At 39.4% G+C, this 12,330-nt stretch overlaps 1 protein-coding gene across 1 annotated transcript in view; it reads right to left on the reverse strand.

Annotated features, from left to right (window-relative positions):
- Positions 1-12,330, reverse strand: part of LOC126413342 (charged multivesicular body protein 2a) — a 27,956-nt gene continuing 15,626 nt past the window's right edge. Inside the window, exons 3-5 of the mRNA XM_050083258.1 lie at positions 4,780-4,955; positions 4,564-4,698; positions 1-475 (exon numbers count right to left, since the gene is read on the reverse strand). Of these exons, the coding sequence (XP_049939215.1) occupies positions 274-475; positions 4,564-4,698; positions 4,780-4,955 (513 nt within the window). The 3' untranslated portion in view covers positions 1-273. The remainder of the gene's footprint in view (positions 476-4,563; positions 4,699-4,779; positions 4,956-12,330) is intronic.

A 12,330-nucleotide genomic window follows, 5' to 3' on the forward strand; every position in this document is an offset into this window, starting at 1 on the left:
AAAAATATAGAAGCACTTTTTTTTTAAAAAAAGATTCTTCAGCAATATATACAAAACTCACTCAACTTAACAATCAACTGTCAAAGCCAGCAGAAAAAGATATATCACATTGAGTACATTCTGGCATACACTACATTTAGTATGGAATCACTGTAACCTGACACTGTCTCAGTACACAAAATGTATGGTAAAACAGTGTACTGGAGAGCAAAAGGCACATACAGTGACTATGTGACAGCACTGTTAAGTACAGAATATACATGACAAGCTCAGTTACTCCCTGCGGAGATTATCCAGTCGTGCCTGGAGATCGGCATCAGCATCCGATATAGGCCCTTGGGCAGCAGCTGCAGCAGCAGCAGCAGGAGTTTTAGCTGCTGAAGCAGCAAGAGATCCTGATGCCTGTGGCAATCCAGATAACTGATCTGTCAGCTGCAATCCCAGTTCATCTAGCACTTGTGACACCACAGCCTCACTACAAGAAATGAGACAAAGTTTTTAACTACAATAGCTCGGCAAATTTTTCATAGAGACAAATTAAATTCAGTTATATTTATAGGGGAAAGAATATCAATAAATCTTAGCAGTACGATTTTGTTTTCGAAGCAGTTAAAACTAGCATATTACTTCCACTATTAGTTTGCTTATTGTCCCCATAATACAAAATTTCTATTCTTTTAGAAAGTTTTATATTTGTTCCATGATTAAAAGTGTCAGGTTTTCAGTTCATCCCTATACCTAACCATATTATCTGTACAATTTAGGTCACCAAAATAGACAACATAATCAGGCTACAAAGTTTTTCCCACAGGAGTCCTTGGATAAAAAAAAATCCTCAGTTAATTTTCCCATCTCAAATTTTAATAATACCGTAATACAAGTTCTCTAAAAAAAAAAAAAAAAAAAAAAACTTGCAATGTCTGGTGACAGTGATGGACCATCTCGATCAGTGACTTCATATTAAGTTTCAGTGTCTAAAAAATATCTGGTTGTCAAAGTGCGTAAAAAGGAGACAAACAATCAGCCATTATCCTTTCTTAACTTCAATGTATTTGCCCCTGATGCCTTCTTAAACAGAGAGACTATGTTAAGACTGACCACTACTTTACTTGGGCCTATTCTCATCTGCTTTATTGTTTCTACAAACATTTGAGAGTTTGTAACATGATGTTCACAGTAACTGATCATCGGCAAAAGTTATAGGCCAGCCTGCTTGTAGAAGAGCAATGGTACTAACAACTGTTCTCAGTGGTATGTCTTCTTTATTAATTTTTAGTTAACCCTATAGTCTGTATGGTCTAGTGCTTATGACCTTAAATTCTTGACACATTTGTCAGAAAGCTGATGTCAATTTTTCCATGGAAGATTTCAAGGAACTAGTGTTGAATGATGTTCCTCTCTGTTCATCCAGCTTCTTCTGTTACGTAAACAATACAGTTTTAATTTGGCCATATGGCAGTGAGGCACTGCAGTAGCTTACCAACTATACAAAAATTGTACACCCAAAGATTAGATTTACAGCAGAAACTGAACATCACCTTTATTAGATGTGTTGACACGTGAATAGCAGATTGACATTTAAGTTATTCCATATATCGAAATCAGGCAGATATAGACGTTTATCCCAGCCCAGAAGACAGTTGTGTTGAACGTCTAATATTCTGAGCCAGGACAGTTTCACACAAGGATCATCTCAGCTTCATGGTTAATCATCTGATAATGGTATTAAGATAAAATGGCTGTTCATTCTACGGCTTTATTTAGTTTTGTCTACGAAACTAAGACAAGGTACAGTTCAATCAAGCTAGGAGGACCAACATATAATACAGCCTCCATTCCAAAGTCCAAAAAACAGATTAGGGGAAGTCTTAAAGAGGCAAAGAATCACACTCATCTTTCAACCTCTGAGAAAAACTGAAGACATGCCTTGAGAGAGGAGTTGGACAATATCCCCCAAGGACTCATCAACAGTTTGATAGGTGCAAAATATGCATTATTGTCTGAGTGCATATGCCTTACTGAGTGTCTGATATCGACCTTTATGTTTTAAGTTTGATCTGTGTCAAACATGAACATTATTCATATCCATAATTCTGCTTTCCCATATGGTGAAATCTGTGCCACTTTTCATTATAAATATACCACTCCACCTGCCACGTGTTTCATGTCGTCCACCATTGACTATGCTTATTCTTGTCCAACAATGTCTCTGTTCCTTAGCAACCATCAAGCAGTATATTATATTCTGTGTTAGTAAGGGAGCAATTACATTAAGCAGTCTATTAAGGACTATTCCCCATCCCTGTGCTCAACATTACCTTAGCTCAAGTACAGTAATTTCAAAATTATCAGCAGACCACTATCTGACAACGAAACACAAGCTTATGTTTTAATAAACAAGGATTCTGATCCATGCTTGTAGCTACTGGGATTGTGTGACAACTTTGAGCAGACACACCAGTTATGCACTTAGTGTTGCATGGAAGAGATTGCTTCACAAAAGAAGGTCACAGAAAAGACATTATACAGTTTACTACCTGATATGAGTGCTGGCAATGTAAACGATGCTGAGCTGTAAGTGTAAACATAATCTCTGTGAATAGAGCCAGCAAGCAGCGTTATGTGGTGCCATAATGATGTGAGCCAGCCAATAAGACACCACCCTCTATGTGTAAGTGTGGTGAGCCTCACCAGTTTACTGACAGTCCAACTAAGCCCCTGATGACAATGTAGACTACCATCCCATGCTTTCAAAAGCATGGGATTTGGAAGACAGAAGACATAATGAGCAAAAAATGACCTTATACCTTACAATGGACAATGAAAGAAAAAAACAACATCAATCAAATTTAACCCCTCCTTATGAATCCAAATTTATGAGGAAGAGACAATACAGCAAGAAAATTCACATTTGTCATAAATCAATTATGCATTTTAATATTTAAAATCATCTACATGGCTCCTCAAACCTGAAGGGGAAAAAGTGAACAAATATCTCTCTGATAATTTCTGGTTGTTGATGTCATAAGAAACTTCTAATAAAGTACTGATGGGGGGCTTTCACATTACTATAATGACTTTTCTATCCTCACGGCCGAAACATGCTACCCAATAAGCAGTAGCTTAACCATGGTCTTTAGAAATCAATGATTTATGTGGAATAACTAGCTGTTTCCACCTACACATCGCTGTGGCTCAGACTGGTTAAATGCAAAAGAAATAACAAGAAAGTACATGTTTCTGATATGTATGGGAAATGTATTACACCCTAACCTCCCTCTCCCTCTCATTCTTGTCCATCTCCTCCTCCCACTTTCTATGTCAATCTACTTCCTCTTCCCCCTTTCTCCCTCCCCCTCCGGTCCATCTCCTCCTTTCCACTTCCTATGTCCATTACCTCCACCCCACCCGACCAACTCCTCTTCCCCTCTCTCTGACCTTGAGCCTTGTTTACAGTTATTGCAACTTCAGATTCTGTTGTAGTATTCTAATCCCATGGCGATAATTCATAAATACAACTTTTCTGTTTACTAACAATGTTTCCAAAAAAAATATTGTTTATATGTTCAGAAAAATCTATTACAGTAATATGCAAGAATTTGAAGTAAATTGGTTGAGCACTTTTTGAGATTTTTAGTAACAATTTGTCCACTTAATATATTACATATTTATTTACGTATTACACACATTAACAAATTAGTGCATAAACATGTGCATGTTCAAATGCAAAGCTGTGTTGAAATTTCAAAGCAACCGTTGAAGATCTTTCAGAGAGTTAAGATTTTGCACAACCAAATGTTTAGATTCTTATTTATGTTTCTTCAAAATCTCTTATCTCTGAAAGTTGTTCACCGATTTCTTTGACATTGCGACACATTGTTTCAATCAAATGTGCATGTTCTTTATATATACATACAGGAGCACCATACCATACCATACGGCACTCCAGTATGTATATAAAAATGAGTGTATTCAAATGCAATGTTTTGTCTCAATTTTAAAGGCATTGGTGTAGAACTTTTGGAGATTTAAAATTTTGAACAAACAAATGTGAGATTTTTGCTAACAATGTATCCCTTTCTGTATTATTTACGTACTTATAAATCATATGGTGCTGCAGTAGGCATATAAAAGCACACTCTCATTCAAAAGCAACATTGTGTCAAAATTTCAATGCTATCAGTGAAGAACTTTCGGACATATAGGATTTTGAAAAACCATACATTTATATTTTTATTCATATAAGCAATACACTTTGAAATGCTAAGTATTTTTAGAAGTATGTGATTACAAAGCCCCAAAAAATTAAATTACAATACTACATTAAAAAACAAATAATCCCCTGAGACTTTATTTTTTTTCAGGTAACATATAATTACCTAAGAATTATAGGTTTTCCAGAAAAATATCCACCCTGTACACTGACATATACAAATAAAATGCTTCCACTTAGGAAAGTAATAGAATGGTATTGCTGTTACCAACAACTTAACTAATAAGTGATACTCTCTTCATATTGTTGTGTCCCCCAGACAAACAATTTTACAAAGAAAATGCAATTACCTCTCTTCCTCATCTTCATCTTCCTCCATTGCATCATCAATGGCATCATTCATCATTTCCTCTTTCATATCCATAATTTCTGACTGCTTCTCAAATTCCTGTAATATCCTCTGGATCTGTGGCAAGTTCAGCTGCCTAATTGAAAAATAACATCAATAGTAACAAAATATGAGGATAAGACATTAATTAATTACACCGTATGCAACAGCACAATACCTGTTCATATTCTGCATTGCTCTGGTAACACCTTTCATTGCCTGAGCCATTGCATTCTGTGATCTCAATGTCTGTATCTTCAATGAAACAGCCTGGATATTTGCTTTCATTAACATAAACTTTTTTGTGTACCTCCGTGTCCTCACAAGATCTTTTGCCATTATCTTAACAGCATCCTGAAACAGTTTTTTGGACTATATTAGAAGAATAAAAAAATGTAAATATTACAGATGTAGGTTTGAGTTACAACACATAGCTTTTTGAAATATAGGATGTGTCATTTGATCTCCACCGACTTCAAATCTTAGTAGTATTTTACATCTGCATCTACATCCATACTCCGCAAGCCACTTGACGGTGTGTGGCGGAAGGTACTTCGAGCATCTCTATTGGTTCTCCCTTCTATGCCAGTCTCATATTGTTCGTGTAAAGAAAGTTTGTCGGTATGCCTCTGTGTGGGCTCTAATCTCTTTGATTTTATTCTCATGGTCTCTTCGCAAGATATACGTATACAGCAACACCATACCATACCATACAGCACTCCAGTATGTATATAAAAACGAGTGTATTCAAATGCAACTGTGTCTCAATTTTAAAGGCATTAATTCTTAATTTCTTTGCGTGTTTTCAGGTACTTACATTGTTTAATTCATAAATTTCGGATGTATTATAATATTTGAGAGTTGTAGCATCGTACTTTAGTACCTGAATAGTGTAAATTCGCATAGTCATCTGTCTTCTGTTTTTGTTTTGAACGGCCAGTGTTGGTTGGTCATAGCCAGTGTGCTCCCTGCCGCCATTGGATAAGCAGCTGTCAGCAGCAAGTCATATACTCTTAGCTCACTTATTTGTTACATAGTTTAATTCTTAATTTCTTTGCATGTTTCTGGCTACTTGCATTGCTTAATTCATAAATTTCGGGCGTATTATAGTATTTCAGAGTTGTAGCATCGCGTTTTAGTACCTGAATAGTGTAAAATCGCGTAGTCACCTTCTGCTGCCGAGCAGTGTGTCAGCAGTGCGCAAGTAGCAGCATTACAGTCTGCAAGATCCGGGCGGTTGCTGAGGGTGGGATTACTGGTAGTAGGGAGCTCCAACGTCAGGCGCGTAATCGGGGCCCTTAGGGATATGGCAGCAGGAGAGAGGAAGAAAACCAATGTGCACTCTGTGTGCATACCGGGGGGAGTCATTCCAGATGTGGAAAGGGTCCTTCCGGATGCCTTGAAGGGTATAGGGTGCACCCATCTGCAGATGGTTGCTCATGTCGGCACCAATGATGTGTGTCGCTATGAATCGGAGGAAATCCTCTCTGGCTTCTGGCGGCTATTTGATTTGGTGAAGACTGCCAGTCTCACTAGCGGGATGAAAGCAGAGCTCACCATCTGCAGCATCATCGACGGGACTGACTGCGGACCTTTGGTACAGAGCCAAGTGGAGGGTCCGAATCAGAGGCTGAGACGGTTCTGTGACTTGCGCCATAGGGTGGTGGGGTTTCAGGTTCCGCTGGATAGGTCAGGAGTCCACTACACACAGCAGGCGGCTACACGGGTAGAAGGGGTTGTGTGGCATGGACTGGGTGGTTTTTAGGTTAGATGGCCTCGGGCAAGTACAGAAAGGGCAACAGCCTCAAAGTCAGGACATGCGGGGACCAAGCAGCAATCGGTATTGTAATTGTAAACTGTCGAAGCTGCATTGGTAAAGTACCGGAACATCAAGCACTGATAGAAAGCACCGAAGCTGAAATTGTTATAGGTATGGAAAGCTGGCTGAAGCCAGAGGTAAATTCAGCCGAAATTTTTACAAAGGCACAGACGGTGTTTAGAAAGGATAGATTGCATGCAACCGGTGGTGGCGTGTGTGTCGCTGTTCAGTAGTAGTTTATCCTGTAGTGAAGTACAAGTGGATAGTTCCTGTGAATTATTATGGGTGGAGGTTACACTCAACAACCGAGCTAGGTTAACAATTGGCTCCTTTTACCAACCTCCCGACTCAACAGCTTTAGTGGCAGAACAACTGAGAGAAAATCTGGAATACATTTCACATAAATTTTCTCAGCATGTTATAGTCTTAGGTGCGATTTCAATTTACCAGATATAGACTGGGACACTCAAATACTGAGTGCACTATCCGAAAATTACCTCGAGGAATTATACAGAGAACCGACTCGTGGAGAAAACATCTTCGACCTACTGATAACAAACCAACCCAAACTTTTCGACTCTGTAAGCGCTGAACAGGTAATCGGTTATCATAAGGCCGTTGCAGCATCCCTGAATATGGAAGTAAATAGGAATATAAAAGAAGCGAGGAAGGTTTATCTGTTTAGCAAGAGCAATAGAAGGCAGATTTCAGACTACCTAACAGATTGAAATGAAAATTTCTGTTCCGACACTGACAATGTTGAGTGTTTATGGAAAAAGTTCAAGGCAATTGTAAAATGCGTTTTAGACAAGTATGAGCTGAGTAAAACCGTGAGGGATGGGAAAAACCCACCGTGGTTCAACAACGATGTTAGGAACTACTGCGAAAGCAGAGAGAGCTTCACTGCAAGTTTAAACGCAGCCAAAACCTCTCAGACAAACAGAAGCTAAAAGATGTCAAAGTTAGCGTAATGAGGGCTATGCGTGAAACGTTAAGTTAATTCAAAAGTAAAATTCTATGTACCGACTTGACAGAAAATCCTAGGAAGTTTTGGTCTTACGTTAAATCAGTAAGTGGCTTGAAACAGCATATCCAGACACTCCGGGATGATGATGGCATTGAAAGAGAGGACGACACGCGTAAAGCTGAAATACTAAACACCTTTTTCCAAAGTTGTTTCACAGAGGAAGACCGCACCTGCAGTTCCTTCTCTAAATCCTTGCATAAACGAAAAAATGGCTGACATCGAAATAAGTGTCAAAGGAATAGAAAAGCAACTGGAATCAATCAACAGAGGAAAGTCCGCTGGACTTGACGGGATACCAATTCGATTCTACACAGAGTACCTGAAAGAACTTGCCCCCCTTCTAACAGTTGTGTACCGCAAGTCTCTAGAGGAATGGAAGGTTCCAAATGATTGGAAAAGAGCACAGGTAGTCCCAGTCTTCAAGAAGGGTCGTCGAGCAGATGCGCAAAACTATAGACCTATGTCTCTGACGTCGATCTGTTGTAGAATTTTAGAACATGTTTTTTGCTCACGTATCATGTCGTTTCTGGAAACCCAGAATCTACTCTATAGGAATCAACATGGTTTCTGGAAACAGCGATCGTGTGAGACCCAACTTGCTTTATTGAGACCCAGAAAATATTAGATACAGGCTCCCAGGTAGATGCTATTTTTCTTGACTTCCGGAAGGCGTTCGATACAGTTCCGCACTGTCGCCTGATAAACAAAGTAAGAGCCTACGGAATATCAGACCAGCTATGTGGCTGGATTGAAGAGTTTTTAGCAAACAGAACACAGCATGTTGTTCTCAATGGAGAGACATCTACAGACATTAAAGTAACCTCTGGCGTGCCACAGGGGAGTGTTATGGGACCATTGCTTTTCACAATATATATAAATGACCTAGTAGATAGTGTCGGAAGTTCCATGCGGCTTTTCGCGGATGATGCTGTAGTATACAGAGAAGTTGCAGCATTAGAAAATTGCAGCGAAATGCAGGAAGATCTGCAGCGGATAGGCACTTGGTGCAGGGAGTGGCAACTGACCCTTAACATAGACAATTGTAATGTATTGCGAATGCATAGAAAGAAGGATCCTTTATTGTATGATTATATGATAGCGGTACAAACACTGGTAGCAGTTACTTCTGTAAAATATCTGGGAGTGTGTGTGCGGAACGATTTGAAGTGGAATGATCATATAAAATTAATTGTTGATAAGGCGGGTACCAGTTTGAGATTCATTGGGAGAGTCCTTAGAAAATGTAGTCCATCAACAAAGGAGGTGGCTTACAAAACACTCGTTCGACCTATACTTGAGTATTGCTCATCAGTGTGGGATCCGTATCAGGTCGGGTTGACGGAGGAGATAGAGAAGATCCAAAGACGAGTGGCGCGTTTCGTCACAGGGTTATTTGGTAAGTATGATAGCATTACGGAGATGTGTAGCAAACTCAAGTGGCAGACTCTGCAGGAGAGGCGCTCTGCATCACAGTGTAGCTTGCTGTCCAGGTTTCGAGAGGGTGCGTTTCTGGATGAGGTAACGAATATATTGCTTCCCCCTATTTATGCCTCCTGAGGAGATCACAAATGTAAAATTAGAGAGATTCGAGCATGCAAAGTGCCCTCCGCCACACTGTTGGGTGGCTTGTGGAGTATAAATGTAGATGTAGATGGAGCAATATACTGCTTGACTCCTCGGTAAAGTTATGTTCTCGAAACTTCAACAAAAGCCCGTACCGAGCTACTGAGTGTCTTTCTTGCAGAGTCTTCCACTGGAGTTTATCTATCATCTCCGTAACGCTTTCGCGATTACTAAATGATCCTGTAACAAAGCGACATATGCACACAGGGCTGGAAGTGTCACAGTGCAAGCTTCATGTGAGGTGGTAGGAACAAAGCTGAACAAAGCCAATGGTCATGTACTAAGTCCATATGAAGAGTTAGGATGGAGAGCTCTCAAAAATTGGTAGCATATGCCTGCAATTCCATCCAGCCTGGGGTTAGAATTACAGATATCAGTCAGCCTTGGTGTATCACTGGCAGGTACCAGAATACTAATGTCTCCTACCAGTATGTTTCAGGATTGAGTGCAAGCAGCAGGAAGAGGCAAAGGCTCACGCGTGATTTCTCAAGTTATATGAAAATCTCACACACTATAATCATGTCCAAGGTACAATGCACTGCAGGTCATCTGCTGTATGCAGCAGCAGCAGCAGCAGCAGCAGCAGAGGGACAGTAGTAGTAATAGGGGTGGTGGTGGTGAAGATGGCCACGGCGGTGGCAACAGCAGCTGCAGCAACAGTGTGCATGGGATGAACAGAGTAGGTAACATGCCAAGATAGCCTTTTATCATATTTAAATTTATTTAATTTAATAAAATAGAACTGTGATACTTTTCTCATTTCCTCGTCATTTCATATCTGGGCTTCCCAAAGACAATGATACATGTTTGATGTCAGCAAGTCAATGACACGTTTCATGTCAACCAGATAGTGTGCAAAATGTAAACGAACTGGGGATATGGTACTGATTAATTAATACATCATCTACACATACATACAATTTAATACCCAATTACACTTTTCTGTCTATATGTGAAGGCTTATCTCAGGAACTGCTGTTGGAATTTTGGTATGGTTTTCATTAAGACAGACAGTTTCATGAGAAAAGGTTGTGTACAAGGTCTGTTCAAAAACTTCCACGACTTTGTCCACAATTTTTTTCTGTGCTTACCTTTTACTTATTGTGTATGGTCTCCTTCGAAATACTCTTGTCCACGATTGATACACTGTTCCCAATGCCATTTCCTCTTCTGGAAGCAGTCTCAGTATTCCTCTTGCTGGATAGTGTGAAGCACAGTCAGAAAATTTTCTTTCATCTCTTCTACTGCTGCAAGTCTTTGTCCTTTCAACTGGGTTTTTCAACTTTCAAAATAATAAAGAAAGTCTGCTGGAGCCAGGTGTGGAGAGTATGGAGGATGAGGCAATACAGTGATTTTATTTTTTGTGCAAAAGTCACACACCGACAGCAATGAATGTTCGGGTGCGTTATCATGATGCAAAAGCCATGAATTGTCTCATCATATTTCAGACCATTTCCTTCTCACATTTTTTCACAGGCATCACAACACACCCCGATAATACCATCAATTAACAGGTTGTCCCTGTGGCTCAAATTCATCACGAACCCATCATTCAAAGTCAAATAAAACTATCAACATGGCTTTGACATTTGATCTGACCTGACGAGCTTCTTTCGGTCTTGGAGAACCCTTCTTGAGCCATTGTGAAAATTGAACCTTGTCTCAATATCACAACCCTAGAACCACCTTGTCTCAATATCACAACCCTAGAACCACCATCTCATCATCAATTATGAGTCTCTTAAGGAACATCTCATTCTCATTTGCATTTGTATGATAGAAAAGCTCTTCACAAATTGCACAGCGAAGGTCTTTCTGGCTTGAATAATGAGCCGAGGGACGAACTTGGCAGCAACACAACGTATTCCAAGATGCTATGTCAGGATTTCACAACATGATCCAACTGAAATGTTATATTTTTTTGCAATCTCTTGGACAGTCAGTCTTAGACTGGCACACACAATTTAGTTGAAGTTCCTGACATGAGCATCGTCGGTACATGTCAAAGGTCATCCTGAACAAGGGTCATCTTTAACTTCCATCTGGCCACTTTTAAATTATGTGAACCATTTCTAACACTGAGTACGGCTTACGTACTTGTCACTGTAGGCTTTTTGTATCATTTGGTATGTCTCTGCGAAGGTTTTATTCACACAAAACTTAATGAAGATGTGTTGCTCCTCCAACTCTGGGGATCTCAAAATTCGCAAATTGTGTGAGACAATGTTCTACTCAATACAACACTGAACAATAACTGACAGACACACAACAATGAAACTTCCGGCACTTACACATTAAACACAGGCATGTCCAGGGATACCAACCGCATTTCACTCTTAACACACCACTGGTGTGAGATTATGAATGTTCTGGAATTTTTTGAACAGACCCCCCCCCCCCTATATAATAAATTATGCCAGACAAATCATTTGACCATATATACTCAGTGCTATCCATGCGAAGCCAAGACTGTATGCCAGTGCTCCATAAGTTCCATTACAAATGAGAGCCTTCAGGGATGTGGAACAAGTGAAATTATACATTAATTGGCAGAAACAGTCACTGCAGGCTGATTCTGTAAATTACAGCAACATCCAATTGTGACTAAGTGTACCGTTATTCACTTTGACAATATGTAAATTGCTTCTAGATTACTTCATAGCAGCAGAAAAATCAGGTACTTAGAAAAAAAATGAAGTGGGATGGGATGGATTTCCAATTTCCTCCCAGATATCTGCCAGTCAACTGTTAACACCTTTGCGTCAGGGCACAACAAAATGTATACCATGAGGAAATTATTTTCACTTGTAGTGTTCTGGTCTTGAATTTTACAGTACATTCTAAATTCACTCTTATCAAAGTTGCACTTACTATTACGTAGGAAATGTTTTAGCATGTAATTGTAAGAGCTGCAACATTCAGTTATCAACTTTACATAATATTTCTAGTGCATACTTTTGTAAAATAAATACTTTTTATACCTTAGCTGCATTGTCCGGGAAGCCACAGGGCAGTACTGAGTGATAGTATGCAAAGTAAAATAGCAATCAGAATTAATGTTATTACATGTAGAAAAATTTCTAAGTGCAAAGCAGGCAGAATGGAACATATTCAAATGCAGGTGCCAACTCAGTTTATTATATATTTGTATGCCTAGAAATTACGCACATGTAGTTTTATTTAGTGTGTGCCCTCTGAGTGTATTTTTAACTGTGTTGTGTGAAGATGCGCACTCTAGTGATCCACGACTTACTCTAGTG

Source organism: Schistocerca serialis, chromosome 7 (genome assembly GCF_023864345.2).
Source record: "Schistocerca serialis cubense isolate TAMUIC-IGC-003099 chromosome 7, iqSchSeri2.2, whole genome shotgun sequence".
NCBI classification, from domain to species: Eukaryota; Metazoa; Arthropoda; class Insecta; order Orthoptera; family Acrididae; genus Schistocerca; species Schistocerca serialis.